This window comes from Hipposideros armiger, unplaced genomic scaffold (genome assembly GCF_001890085.2).
Source record: "Hipposideros armiger isolate ML-2016 unplaced genomic scaffold, ASM189008v1 scaffold_7, whole genome shotgun sequence".
NCBI lineage: Eukaryota > Metazoa > Chordata > Mammalia > Chiroptera > Hipposideridae > Hipposideros > Hipposideros armiger.
The window spans coordinates 3,171,914-3,187,783 of record NW_017731357.1 but is presented as its reverse complement, the minus strand read 5'-3'; the positions used below and the strand labels follow the sequence as shown (position 1 = coordinate 3,187,783).

The following is a 15,870-nucleotide window of genomic DNA, read 5'->3' as shown; positions in this document are numbered from 1 at the left end:
AAGGCAAAAAAGGATGTGCAGAAGTGGGGCAGGCCACCCTATTTTTACTTTCAAGACAGTTGGGGGTAGGATGGGTGTTAGGAAATGTTTATATGCTAGTTTATGTATACAAATGAGACTCTGGTCTCTACATGATCAACAGAGAAATAGAAAACTCTTTTCATCCCCATCGTGGCTGTTAGGATGTAGAATTTCTCTATGGGTAGCAGAAGCCCCCTCTTTTACCACCTGACATAGCTGGGAGCAAAATGGTCCAATGCCGTGCTCCAGGAAGAGTTGTGAACTCAGGGATAAGCAGGGTACTACCTGGAATGCAACAGTGTTGCAGGGTTCCTGAGCTGCCACCAGCTCATCTGGGGCCCATACTCTTTGGGACAACTTATAAGTTGACAAACCCTGTGCAAATGCCTCTAAGAATATATCAGGGAAAGCATGAGCTCTAGGGCCCTACTTATGAGCCTATCCCTGCTAGCCTCTTGAAGACAAAGCAAGATCACTGTCCCTTCGGAAAGGGTTGTGAAGCAGTCTTACCTGCAAAGCTTCTTTGGAGCCTAGAACTTTTGCGTAGAGCTCAATAAGTTTCTTCAACCTACGGGAGTGGGGGAGCGGAAACAAAAGTAAAAATGAAGGAATGAAGTGAAAGAAAAAGTGAAAGAGGGACCTATCCTCTCATTCAAAAAGACTGTGAGCCATTGCTTCCACTTGACATTTCATTGTAGTTTTTCAAAACAAGGCACTTTGTTCTATTTCAAATGTCTTAAATCTATGAGGTCATAAATAAATTTAAAGAGAATAAAGTGATACATTGCCTGAATCACTGGAGGCACACGGAAATTTGTCCATTCACTCAAAAAAATATCGTGTACCTCCAAAGTGTCAGTCAATCTGCTCAGCACTGGAGATTCTGGGAGGGTTAAGGCCTGATCGTAGCTCACCCTCTTCCTCCTCCTACCTCACTACAAAGCAATGGGCAGAGTGGAAAGAGGAGGTAGCAGGAAGAACTTTGAATTATGCTTCTGCCTCTTAAGTACCCTAAGGTCTTGAGCAGGTTACTTAAGCTCTCAGAGCTTTAGTTTTATCAACAAACTCACATGATTTTTTTCATTAATGATGTAAAATGCTGTGGTCCCAGCAGCAGCAGTACCCAGGAACTTGTTATAAATGCACCCCCCCTCCCCAAGTAAACTGTCAGCTCCTGAGCTATATCCAATTTTGTATTCTCAGGTGGTATGTGTATTATACATTCTCCTATAACCATTTGCATGGTATCTTATGTATAATAAACTCAATAAATATGAATTTGAATATTTGGTTCTTAAGTTATAAGCACTGTGCCTTTATACAAGACACTTATAATTAATATAACAGATGTAGTATTGGGAACAAACATATTATCAGGCAATATTTATGTTAAAAAGTTAACTAAAATTGAAAGGCAGGCAAGTAGACAGAAAATTTTAAAAAGGAGGAAAAGAACAGAAGGAGGGGAAAGGATTGGGGAGGGGACAGGAAGGAAGACAGAAGTAGAGGAAGGAAGTAAGGGAGGGTGGGAGGGAGGGAAGAAAGAAGAGGCACTTTTTTTCTTACCTTTCCTCTTTGGTAAGACGTGCCAGTTTTCTGGCTTTGTTGGCAAGGATAAATCTAAAACATACAAATACGAAAAAGAGGGGCAATTAATTGCTGCTTTCATCTTGGCTTTATTACATTTGTGCACAAGTTAAAAGGCAACCAGAAGAAACAAATTATACACTAGCTTATTTTATGTTCAATGTTTTACTATTTACATGTTACATTCCTGACACTTAAAGGCACCTTCTAGTTTTAAAGATTCAAGGGACTAAAAACAGAAGACTGGCCATAATTTCTGACTGGGGTAATACTATGATTGGCCCACCTCCCTCTACATGACTGGTGGCTAATAGAAATGAGCACTGCATTTCAAATGTCCACCTAAGGTGTGTCTGAGCTTTTCAAATTTCATCCAGCTCTTGCCCTTTGGTTCTATCTCCAAAATGGCATCTCCTTGGTGCTCAGCCTTCTAGAATCCACCTCCATCCCTAGCCCTATGATTGCCTTCAACTTCACAGAACTGGCTTTGATCTCCTCCAAGACATTCCCCATCTGTGCTGGTCTTCTTTGCCAAGCTGAGGACTGGCCTCTCTAGTGAACTTGGAAAATCTCAACATCCCACATAAATACCACTGATGTCCACACAAGCCTCCACAAGAAGCCCTCTTATTAAAACTCTCTAAGTCAATTCTTCATGTCATGCCTTTGCAAAAGACAGCTTACCAAAATTTTTCAACCCCTAGCACTAAATATAAAGCAAAAACTTAATATAACAAATTTTAAAATGTTATTGGTGCTCTAATTCCCTTCTAAATATTTATTCATTGAAAGACATTTAAAAGATTGTTCCTACAGTTGGATTTAGAGAATAGTGCTATTGGGTAAAAAGTTATTTAAAAAAAAATTCGGGGCACATTTATTAATAGTATGGGAATACACTGTCAATACCAAATAGCATTCATGCCAACATAACTGTGCCTTACCCCATTATGGCGGCATAGCTGCCATCAGGTTTGGTATCATCCAATGTGTAGGCAATTGGAGCTTCCTCTTCTTCAATAATCATGGTTCCACAGTAATCTGGAGAACAGCAAAATGGGAGAAGATATTAATCACCCTACCGAGCTACCCATAGTGGTTACAATGAGCACACATTTTTCAACTTGAGAAGCCCAAAGGCTAAATATAAGATATTATATTCTAAATACATGGTGGCAAAACAAATTGATTTCAAAAGGAAGGCTAAGTAGCCAATATTTTGTGAAAAAAATAAAACTATAAGCCCCTCTCTGCAAAGAATAAACCAATGTGATACTATGTATTAATCCAGGCCACCCTTTAATGAAATCTTGTTTCCCTTGCCATTAATAGTTGCATCTTCTATTTTCTCCTTTATAAAAAAGTCAGATAAAATGGAAAATATAGAATACCAGTCCATAGATCTAAAGTAGAAGAAACTGAACGGTCACAATTTATAAGGAGATAACCTACTCTGTATTGACTAGTTTTTGATTATCTGGAGACATGGGCAGAAAAGACATGGTGTTATTGGGTAAAAAATTATTTTAAAATCTACAGAGTTCCAAATCCTCATTTCAAACATGACCTCCAGAACAACTTGGGAAACAATTTCAGCTCATTCTGGACAAAAGGCTTCTCTCATTCCCCTCCTGAACAAAATATAAGCAATTTCAACAAAAGACTGTGACAAAACAATGGTGAAAATGTCAGGGCAGAATCTTAAATGTTATAATATCCTACTACAGTACACCACTCCTTCTGCTCCATCATTTACTTGCAAATTGAGGTTGTTTGAACAAAATTATCATGGGAGACTCTGGCACAAATTTTTGGGCTTGTATAGAAAATCCAAAAAGAGGGTTTCAAAAGGAGGGAGAAAGAACAGAGAAGGAATTTGAGGGTATGGACTGCCCTGACCTGTGTATGAGCAGACATCCCTGTAGGCCTTTTTTACCTGCACTTGCATCTCTCTTTCCTCCCATGTCCCTCCCACTGCGCAGCCACGAGAATCAAAGTCCCAGTCAGCCACTGGGTTGACGGGTGCTTGCATTCCCCTCAGGTGTGTTGGGGCAGGAAAAACATTGAGAAAAACTGAAATGTGGGAAGGAGAAATGTTTAAAGACCATCCAAGAACTCAAAAAGATTTAATAATATAAGAGAAACAGCTAAAGTATCACCTGTTATGGACAAGAAAGAGAGGAGACAAGCAGGACAGGATGTGATAAGAGAAAAGAGCAAGTGCACACTAATCACGTGGGGGTCAGCTGGATTGGATGGAGAGATAGCAGAGGACGCCAGGCTGTCCAGGGCAGAGGCCCTGTTTTTTGGGTAGCGGGATTCTTTGGACACTTCCTTCCCAATGCAAAGCTGGCCTCTGAGCCATGCAGGTGCACTGGGCAGAAGTGAAAGAACAAGGGGCAGGAGATAAGAGCCATGCTCATGCTAGGACAAACCATTCGGCAACAGTGGCATTTCTATCATTTGTACATACAGAGCTCAGGAGCCCCGTCCATGCACACAGGACTTCTGAGACCTCCAGTTAGCTTGGGCCTGCCTCACTCTAAAAAGAAAGGGTCATTTAAAGACACCTACACATTTAACAAAGTCCTTAGCACGAGCAGCAAAGACAAAAACGGTAACAAACAAGAAGGAACTCTCAGGAAAAAAAGTGTATGTGGGTTTTACATTTGAATTTAAAGCAATTAAAATGAAATAAAATAGAAAAAAATTGGTTTCTCGGTCTTACTAGCTACATTTCAAATGTTCAACATCCACATGTGGCTAGTGGCTGCCATATTAGACAGAGAAGGTCTAGAATATTTCCATAATTCTGGAGTCTAGCACTTTGGTGAGTATCCCTATAATGTTCTACTCAATACAGTAGCATACTTGTTGAATATATATGAATGAACAAATTGATTTAATTTAATATAGTAGAACCTTGACACAAATAAGAAATTGCCTGGAAATTTTCAGAATCCTTACCTTTGCAAATAGCTTTATAAACTCATACTTTATGTTCACAAGATTTTGTGGAAGGATTAAATAATCTTCATGTTAAATTATAAAAAGAGTTGGTCATATTCCAAGGATAGTTAATTTCATGAGTTTTTCCAATATATTTTATTTGATAGAATTGTACTTGGAACTTGGACTAATGTTTTATGTCCAGTATTCTAAGAAAAACAGTTACATATAAATGCATGTCTTTACACCAAGTTTCTTTGACCTTCTCCCAAAGATCTTTATTTAAGGAGAGTACTTACTCTTTTTCCTCCAGAAGGGCTCTTTATAATAAACAATACACTTGATGACTGAACCCAAAGGCACACGAGTGATCAGCTGGTTTCTCAACATTGGCAGAGGGGGACTGAAGTGAATCTTCATGCCCAGAGTAGGAGGCACAGCACTAATTACATACTTAGCCTGGAAGAAAACAACGCAGTTAAACATTATTCATGGCTCGTTTTTGCTTATTTCCTAATGTTTCTCCTTCATTTTACCTTTGTCACCTCCTTCAGTCTCTTCTTAACAGAAAAAGTGGAAGGGTCTTGTTAAAACCAAAATAAGCCCTTATTGTTCCCTAGTTCAAAACCTCCAGTGACTTCCCATCACACATAGAATCAAAACCAAGTTCCACAGTCACTTCCAAGAACATACATGAAATGGATCTCTGTTATATCTTTGATCTCACCTTCTATTACTCTTCCCCTCAATCCTTAGTTCTGTCACTTTGACCATCTTGCTGTTCTTTCATCATGCCAGACATGCTTCTACCTCAGGGCTTTTGCACTGGCTATTCTGTGTACCTGAAATACTCTTCCCTCAGAGAGCCATATGGCTCAATCCCTCATCTCTTTTGGTGCTGTGCTCAAACATCAGTCAGGCCTTCCTTGATGACCTATTTAAAATTGCATGACCAGTTGTCCCACCCCACCTTCTGGTATACCCTCTCCCCCTTCCCTGCTTTATTTTTTCGATGGTACTTATCACTATCTGGCATACTCTATATTTTAACTATATATTTGGTTATGGCCTTTCGCCTTCACTAGAATGTAAGCCACATGAAAGCAGAGAATTTTATCTGCTTTGTTCACTATTATGTTCTCAATTCCTAGAATAATGCCAGGCACATATGAGGCTCATGATATTTATTATCAAATAAACATTTTCTTTGTTTTTCTAATTATGCAGGAGTTCAACACAGAGGATTAATAATACATGTTTTTATAACCCTCCCAAATATTCTAGTTCTCTTTTCCTTTCTTTCAGATAGAGTTACCTTTTTTACTTTTGGCAAAGGGATTGTCTATGAAGTCTGAAATATTCTTGGCTTTATTTAATCTTTGGTTATAATGGGACTCTGGTCTCTTTCCTCTAGTTTCAGGCTCTTGGTTACCTCATACACCTCACGATTTAGGGTCTCCACAAGGACATTTTCTCCTGTCTGGTCAATGTGGGTCACAGGCCTCTCCAGCTTCACTCGGTCCCCAAGGAGGTCCATTATCCGCTCACACACTTGACCAGATCCTCCCACAAATTTCCTCTCCTGAAAAAGAAAAAAATACTCAAGAGATAGGTAGGAAATATAGGAATGGGTATAAATTATTAAATTGGTAGTTTTCCTCATACATCTTTATGTGAGATACATACAATTTCATTTTGTTGTTGTGAATACTGCCTTTCACCATTGTTTTATAACTAGTTCTTGCTGCCTTTTGACAAAGTTACAGGTTTTCTAACAGTCACTTTCCGGACTATGCTTTCAAAGATTTCCAGGCTCCAACTTCAACTCAACAACCTCAGCCTGACTCCATGTACCACCTGTCTGGTCACTACCCCTGCTCTATGTCATATCTGCCTCTTTTTGTTGGATTGCTGGGACTAATCAAGTTCTACCTACAGCTGGGCCACCACTTGCCTGGGCTTGTTTTCCCCATCCTTATTACTCAGACTCAGAACCTTTCTGGCCAACCCATCCCCAGGCCAGCCTATTCCCTATTGCGGGCTGCCCATCTCATCCTGGGTCAGGTGCCTGCTGCTTCCATGGTCAGTGAGGCCATTTTACCTCACTGCACCTACCTGCCCAAGCCCTGCTAAAGCTTCCAAAGGTTCTTCATGGTCATGTATACAGTTGAGCTCACTGTCTCCTCCTAAATTTTCAGTCCAGCTAATTTTTTTAAATGTAAAATGACAAGTTACACTGTATTAAATTACTTTTTATGGGAAAAGACACTATTAAGAAAATAAAAAGGAAAACTACAGATGGGGAAAAATATTTGTGAAACATATCTAATAAAAGATATGCATCCAAAATATACAAATAATTGTTGTAATTTAACAACGAGAAAACAAACAACTCTATAGAGTACAGCATGAGGAATACAGTATTGTAATAATTATGTATGGTGTCAGATGGATACTGGATTTATCAGGGTGATCACCTTGTAAGTTATATAAATGTCTAATCGCTGTATTGTACACTTGAAACTAATATAATATTGTATGTCAAATGTAAGTAACAATAAAAAAGCATATTTAAAAAATAAAAATAAAACAAGCAACCCAATTTAAATGTGGGCAAAAGAGCTGAATAAACACCTCACCAAAAAAGAAACACAAATGGCAAATAAACATATGAAAAGATGCTTAACATCCTATGTCATTAGAAATTTTCAAATGAAAATATCAACGACATACAACCACACAGTATGGATACAATACAAAACACTGACAACAGCTAAAATACAATATAATAATAATAATAATAATAACAACAATAATAATGCCAACTTTTGGTGAAGATGCAGAGCAACATTCATTTCTGGTGGGAAATCAAAATGGTTCAGCCTTTGCAATACACTTTACCAGTTTCTTTCAAAGTTAAATATAATGTTACCATATGCTCACCCAATCAAGTTGAAAACTTATGTCAACACAAAAATCATTAAACAATGTTTGTATGACCCAAATCTAGAGCCAACTATGGTACATCCATACATTGGAATATTATTCAGTAATTAAAAGAAATGAACTTTCAACCACGAAAAGACATGGAGAAAATCTATATGCATATTGCTAAGTGAAAGAAGCCAGTCTGAAAATGCCACATGCTGCATTGTTCCAGTGCTATCACATTCTGGAAAAGATAAACTATAGAGGCAGGAAAAAGATTAGTAGTTGCCAGGAGTTGGGTAGTGAAGACATGAACAGAAAAAATCACAGGGGATTTTTAGTGCAATGTAACTATTCTGTGTGAAATTTTAATGGTTGATACATGGCATTATGCATTTGTCAAAACCTATATCACTGTAAAACACAAAGAGTGAGTCTTAACATAAACTATGAACTTTAGTTATAAGGGATTCATTAATTTTTAACAAATACACCACATTAAAGCATCATGTTAATAAAAGAGGAAACTATATTGGCAAAGGGTGTTTGGAAACTCTCCATACTATACTATCTGTTCTTTTTTTTCTTTTTTCTGAATCTAAAACTGTGCTAAAATCTAAAGTCTATTAAAATTTTTTTAAAGTTCACTGCAGAGTAAAAGCATTTTTTTTCTGTTATTCTTAAGAGTATATTAAGGACTTGACTGGGCAATTCCTTGTATCATTTATTTTAACTGTGGCTACTCATTAATGTTTCTGCTGGCAGATGGGCTGGTCTGGAATGTCCAAAAACGCTTCACTCAAATGTCAGAGTCTTGGCAGGAATGAGTGAGCAGCTAGTCCAGCTAATTTTTAAAAGACTATTTCAAATGGGTTTAGGAAGAAAAGAAGGAGAAAGAGAAGGTGAAGAGGAAGAAAAGGAGGAGGGAAGAAGAAAAAAGAGGGAAATGAGGAGGAGGAAGAGGGGGAGGAAGAAGAAAGAGAGGAAAGGAAAATGACTACCAAGCCAACTATATAAGAACTCTAACCCACTTCCTACTGTGCCTAGCAAAGTGCCTTACATAATGTTGGGGCTCAGGAAATAGGCAATGAATGAATGAATGCTTTAAAATGAAAATGTATTTCTGACTTTCCAAAAAGTGCTCAAGTTATGTTCATCAGATGATCTCCTAGAAACTTACGAAATAATAACCAAATGTATACCTAATTGGAAAATTGGAAAGGTAAATATAAAGAGACAAGCCTACTCTTAAAATTACATTGACTGATGGGTTCTCACATCGAATACCTAACAACAGACTGTTCCTCACAAAAGTCACTTTGGGCTCTCATGAGAAAGCTCGAAAAGCCACAAGACTGCCTCCTGATTCATCCGTTCATGATTGAAGGATGATGGCAATCTTGCGTTTAGGCAGTGGTAGTTTCCTGTTGGAATGGTGGGGGTATGGATGAGTACCTGTCCTCCATTGGTTGTTGAGATGATCCTGGTCGTGCCTCCACACTGCTTCACATACCACAGGAACCAGAGAGCAGAGACCTCATGGGTCTCTGCAGTGACACACAGGTTCACAAAGAGAGTAGCAAACTTCTTTGCAGATCTGCTCAGGAAGAAACAAGAGCAAAAATGCCAAATGCAAAAGAGCATCATTGTCATTCTCTGGAAATTATTCAAGCAATAATTTTACTTGGCTAAGTTTGGCACAATTTGACAAGTTACAGAAAATTGTCACTAGAATCCTGTATTATAAAATATGACATCAGGGCCGGCCGAGTGGATATAAACTCTTTAAAAATAAATAAATAAAACATGACATCAGAGATTTCGGGAGTATGAAATTTATTTTCCCCTTAACCAAAATACCTTACTCAGAATCAGCTTGTATTCCATATTCTGTGCTGTCATGATTTCTCCCCACACACTTGTTACTCTTCCCGTGATCCCTATCTCAGTAAAAGGCATCACCATTCGTCCAGTTGCTAAGGGCAACACTCTAGAAATCAACCTTAATTTTGCTCTTTCCATCACTCTCCTGCATCCAATCCATTAGGAAGTTCTGTTGTCTTTCCCCACATTACTCCACCTTTATCACCATCACTGTAGCATCATCTCTTGCCAGGAGCATTGCAATTATCTCCCACAGACTAGCCTCTACCTCCACTTTCCTCACCTGGTATCTATTCACTATACTCAAAGCCAGAAGCGTTTTACCTCCCTCTCCTCCATGGTGCTCTTTCTAAAGTGTAAATCAAATCCTGTCATTCCTGCTTAAAACCCTCCAGTGGCATCCTATCAAAACCAGAATAAGATTCAGAGCTTTAACCATGGCCTCCAAAGTCCTAAGTGATGTAGCCCATGCCTACCTTCTCTATATCATCCTGTACTCTCTCTAGTAATTCTAATGTCTCCTCAGAAATGAACTCTTATATGTCTATGAAAATGAGCACTGGCTTCCACATTCCCAGCACTTTGGCATTCTCTATCATTTTACCATAGTATAGTATCTTTAGAAATCTTTTCACTGTCTTAAATTATCTTAATTATTATTTTTTATTGCTATCTCCCCCTCTAGAATACCAACAAATGAGAACAGGAATCTCAACTTTCTTGCTTACCATACTGTCCCCTTTAATAAAAGTGCCTGGGATATGGTAAGCACTCAATAGTTACTTTTTGGATAATTAATGAATGGTTGATGAGAAATATCAATTACATATTATTTTTAGATTATCTATAACATACAAGGAATATACTAGGTGCTGTACCAAACACAGAATTAGTCACAGTTATCTATTCAGTTATTTTATTGCCTAAAGTAAAACAAGCCCAAAGGGTGGATGAGGGGGAAAGCAATTAATAGAGCATAGATAGGTGAACATTTGCTTGGAGGTGTCAGCAAATGGCAAGAGGTTATATCCTACCAACAGGCACACCAGAAAGTGAATGATTTCACGCAATTCCGATGACTTAATTACATCTAACGCACCCCAAAATTCACAGTAGTAATGTGTACTCTGGGATATATTTAATAAGGACCAATCCCCCTTTTGACTTTGACATAAAGTTTGTGTGTTGTTAGTATGGTTATGTCTGAGGCAGAATTTGCCACCAGGTCGTGCTGACAATGGGCGGAATAAATAATACTGTCTTCCATTTATTGAACTCTGTGTTTTTTTTCTCCACACTCTATGGTTTTTAAATCTATTGTCTTATTGAATTGTCATAATAACTATAAGACAGTTATTATTTTTCCCCAGTTCACAAGCTCCAAAACAATCTCAAAGAGGTTAGTAATATGTAGTACACAGCTCACTAAATGGTACAACTTCAAACCACATCATACCTGATTCAAACCTCATGTTTTTAATACCTCGAAATGCTTTATGATTCGTCAACTGACAAGTTGACTCGGGGCACCTCTCTAGTGTACCTTGTATCTGGAAGTTTGTTGAATTACAGCTACCACACATACCAGTTACTGACAGTGTTTACATTAGATTTTCAACCTGTATTAGATTTTCAGCCACAACAACCTGACAGAACTTTTGTGACAGTCCCCATACTTTAGCCAGCAAATGGTGTAATATATATGTTGAAGTGACTTAGAGTTAGTTTCATAAGGTTCCTCATGATAACTGAAGGGATGGAAATTGCTGACTCGTGGTGTCTTTGCAGAAGCAATTTGTGGCAAATATCCAATATCCAAATATCTATCGAAAGCAAATATCCAAACATTGGGGTTTAAAATGGTTTCCCTTCTAAGTGAATACATCCTTTGCTGTTTCCTGATGTCCTATTTCTTTTATTCCCTCTTTCATAGGTGAATTGGGGCAGCATAAGGTAAAGGGAGTAATAAATAACTAAAACTTAATGTTGGCCTAGCCAGACAGCCAATATTAAACAAAAATATTGCTGCAATTGCAATTGTTATTGCTGCCAATTTAGTGAGAAAGATAAAATCCTAGTTTGAAATGGAGGGAGATCTAAAAGTAATTCTCCCTGGAGGGCCAGGCTATTCCTAATCCATTATTTGATTTACTCTGGGAGCTTTAGTGAGAAAAGAAATGAGAAGAACAATATCTGAGGGATGGAAGGTCAAGGAAGCTAGTGCAATAATGTTTTTGTATTCTTTGCCCCATCGACTTTTTAAAAGATAAATGTTATTATAGTTTCTACCTGAAAAATAGATACACATATAAAATTTGGAAAGTTCATAAAGTAAAAAGGTAAGAGAATGAGTATCTTCCATATTTCTGCTCCCCCAAAGATAGTCACTAGTTTCATTTTGATGCAATTTTTCTAGTTATAGGTTTTTAAAAGGGTATTTACAAAGGTATGACCACATTGTAAATTTAATTTGTGTTTCTGTAAAGCACTTTATAAATAATAACTGGAAGAGTAATCAACATTAGTCTTTGTATGATTCTGCTTTAGTTTGAATCATGATAGATTGGATATTCTGGGTATTACTTCCTTTAAAACCAGGAAATATATATCTTGTATATCTTCCTTAGGAAAAGTTACAAAATTACCTTGTGTTCATATATTCCTAATATCTCAGAATGCTTTATTTTGTCAGCCAACAACCTAGAATTTCACTAAGGAGAGTGCTAGGCCAAGGACTATGATAGAATAATTCAGATTTCTATAGTCCCAAAGGAATATAATTAGTCCTATCATCAAGGAGCTTTAAAGTTCTCTGGCGAGAAAAGACCTAACTGAATTTATGAAAAGCTTTTCATAACATAAGTTATAAAGCAAATGCAGATAATTAAATACTATATTTTGAAAATCAAATGTATAGAATTTAAAAGTAAATTCTGCAACTTTATTACAATCCAAATAAATTATATTACAAATTACATTGTCAATAAAGTGGTAAATAGCATTGGATAAGTGTTAAAAAGGATATAAGTAATAATAGGCATTGAATTCATAATAACAAAAGGATTTTACTATTCTAGAATTGGTTGCTTTTAAAGGTTGAAGACATAGGAGAAGTACAAAGATGCTTATCACAGATAAATCTCTATTATTAATAATAATAGTGAAAAACTAGAAGTAACCAAAATGCCCAAAAGGATATTAATGGATAAATACATTACGGTATTCACTTTCCATGGAATATTCTGCAACCATGAAATATGATGCTTGGTGAAGCATTTTTAAAGACGTGGATAAATTTTGTATTGTAATATTAAGTGTTAAAAAACATTTTGATGATGTCCATTGCTTTTGCAGTGCATATACAGTTTCCTTTTTAGAAATGAGAATGTATATCACACTGTATATATTCAATGACAGCCTGCTTTTCTATATGTTTAATATGGTTTCTAAAGCCATTAAATATTATTCTATGTTGTTTTGTACACCTGAAACTGGTAACAAAAACCTAAAAAAATTTTCTTCTACAACATGATTTTAAAAGACTTTAGAGCAGCGGTTCTCAACCTTTCACAGGGGTTGCCTAAGACCATCAGAAAACACATATTTTCGATGGTCTTAGGAACCGAGACACCGCTCCTCTATCCATCTCCAGGCCCACATGCAGATATGCCCACATACGAGTACCCGGCGACCCCTGTGAAAGGGTTGTTTGACCCCCCAAAGGGGTTGCGACCCACAGGTTGAGAACAGCTGCTTTAGAGTATTCCAGTTTTCAGATGTCCAATAATTAATTTAACCAATCTTGTATTACTAGACATTTACATTTTCCATTTTAAAAATAGTAATTTGAATCTCCTTCTCTCCCTTTCTCTCTCTCCCTTCCTCCTTCCTTGTGTGCCTTTCTTCCTGTCTTCTTTTCTCTCTCCTTCTTTAAGCTATATTTTAAGAAGTTGAATTTATACTGGGGGTGCCAAAAAAAAGTATACACATGACTTGTATTCATCTTTTGTTATCGGTATATATTGAGTATTACAATTTTAATAGTATTTTTTCCTTTCTTAAAATGTGTATACATTTTTTGGTACCCTCTGTATATCAGTTAGTATATAAATTTTATGTCTTTTGATTATTTCCATAGCTTAGATTGAGATATTTCTAAAAACTTGTTTTGTATTTTTAGTTGTCAGTGCTCCAGCTTCCTTCCCCAATGCCTAGTGAAGACATCCACCCCAGATCCAAACATACTCCCAACTCATGCTATTTAGCATGGAAGAACAGTCTCCTGGCAGTTGCCTTCCATTTCTCTTACGTTGTTTACCACCAATTCACCATGTCCTTGTTTCCTCTACATAGTTATGAATTATCATAGTTATGAATTATCCAGAGAACTTCTCTCTACACTTGACCACCAGTGAGGAGCACAAAAGTATTCCTACATCAACAACTTGAGAAATTAAATCTTGAAGCTAATGGTCTTGAAGCCGTTCTAAGCTAAGGAGGTGGCACATTCTCATCTGTTCTGAGGACTTCACGGAATAATACCAGCTTTGTGATGCAAAACCATTCCAAAGATGTAGGTTGACGAGTAGACCCCTGTAGGGTAGGACTCATTTCCAATACTTTTCAGCATTGCACCTGGCCAAACGGCATGGGCTTACACACAATGCAGCTACTTGCCGCGTCTGTGTGTAACGGGATCGCTAAACAAACCTACAAGAGCGTCACAGTGAATGCCTCTGCCTAACGAAGAGTCTTACTCAGTCCAGCACGTCCTGTCCAGCAGCTCCTTCATCGTCATGCAGTCCCACTCTTCTGCAAGCGGCGCCTTCCACGGGGCGTCACTGGGAATCTGCATTCAGAATAGAATGTGTTTTTGGAGGGGTAATGTCATTTTCTACTTAAAGAAAACTATTTCAATAGTATTAAAACCTCTAACTTAAAGACAGAAAGTGGAAGTTTTACAAATCCCCCCAATAGTGACTTACTGCCCAGCCAATGCTCTCTGTGTAGCTTTCCTAATATAGAACTCTACCACGTGATCAATATTTAATGTATGATAACACTTCCTGCACAATAAATGGAGGCTATGTTGTAATGGGTCCATTTCCAACTATCGATTACTGAGTTACTTATTTAGAGAGAACATTCATAAATTCAGCGCCTTAACACAGATCAGACAGCTGTACCAAATCATGTCTAAACTGGAGTTTCAGGTCAGGTTCTGTGTGTTTTTACTTATGGGCTATAGGTTTGGGCATGGTGGTGAATCAAAGACCCAGAAGTCTTAATTTACTATGTCCCGGGGATTTTCTAGATTAGCAATGTCATCCCAGGAAGGCTGAGTAATATATGATCTTCTCCCCACCTCATCAGCAGTGAACAGCAGTCTGTTGGACCTCTCATTCTTTTAGAAGTTAGAAACAAGTTCATTCATTCATTTAATAAATCATTACTCAAAACTACTCCGTGCTACACAATGTGCTATGCATTGGTGATATGTTGCATCTTCTTTCTTTAAAACGTATTGTGAAAAATGCAAATGTAGTCAAAGAAGATTTAGGAAGCTATACCTCTTGTCCCATGGCATCCATTGTCCTCCAAAGGTTGTTATGATCCAGGTAGGTAATTGGATTCCACACAGATGGGAATGGGCCCCTGAATTGGTATGATTTGCCCTGTGAGATACAAAATATTTTTAAAAGGAAACATTTACTACAATGTAAAAGTAATTAAATCCACCAAGTAGATAAATGCCTGCAAGCAAAATCATGTTAGTTAGCAATATGTAATACACACTCAAGTGTTTTAGTTCCTTGTGGCCACAGAACCCTACTTAACTTTTTGGAATAGAGATGTCAAACAAAATTGTGTTACCTAAATAAATTTGGTGCTACAACAAACACAATTCAAATGTTTCTGAAATTGAAACCCTTACCATGTAAAATTTAAATGCCAGTACAGAAGTGGGTTTGCCTAAAATAATCTCATTTCCCAACAATGCTTGCTAATACCTCAGTGTCAGGAGACCCTGTTTGCCTGGAGGGTCAGAAAATTACAACTATAAACATTATACAAGGTAGAAGTGGACAAAAAAGCAATCGTAGAAATGCAACCATCTGTAGGAACAGCCACAAAACAGAGCCCACAAAACAGATTCCCAAGGAATCAGATGCTCTAGGTCAACTAAGAAATTCTCAGAGATCAGCAAGGTCAAAGCAGAAAGAAGAGACTACTTGGGACATGTTTATTCTACCTGGCTTTCCCAGCAGGGCAGGGACACCTTGACACAGAGATGAAGGAAACACATTTGCCCAAGGGTAAATAATAAGACAATCTATAAGTCATCTCTAGGGGGGGGGGCTTAATTCATTGATGGCAGTTAAGGAACATACACAAAAACCACTTTTGGTCCATTTGAAAACCTGAGTCAGAAACAAGGCTGTGCATTCTGACATCTTTCAACTTAATTGGAAAAACTCAAGGTCCACAGTTAACCAAAAT

At 37.6% G+C, this 15,870-nt stretch overlaps 1 protein-coding gene across 1 annotated transcript in view; it reads right to left on the bottom strand.

Moving 5' to 3' along the window:
- MAOB (monoamine oxidase B) overlaps window positions 1-15,870 on the bottom strand; it is a 75,597-nt gene that overhangs the window by 17,612 nt on the left and 42,115 nt on the right. Inside the window, exons 2-9 of the mRNA XM_019648606.1 lie at window positions 14,940-15,044; window positions 14,127-14,218; window positions 8,941-9,082; window positions 5,990-6,139; window positions 4,857-5,016; window positions 2,553-2,649; window positions 1,588-1,641; window positions 532-589 (exon numbers count right to left, since the gene is read on the bottom strand). Of these exons, the coding sequence (XP_019504151.1) occupies window positions 532-589; window positions 1,588-1,641; window positions 2,553-2,649; window positions 4,857-5,016; window positions 5,990-6,139; window positions 8,941-9,082; window positions 14,127-14,218; window positions 14,940-15,044 (858 nt within the window). The remainder of the gene's footprint in view (window positions 1-531; window positions 590-1,587; window positions 1,642-2,552; window positions 2,650-4,856; window positions 5,017-5,989; window positions 6,140-8,940; window positions 9,083-14,126; window positions 14,219-14,939; window positions 15,045-15,870) is intronic.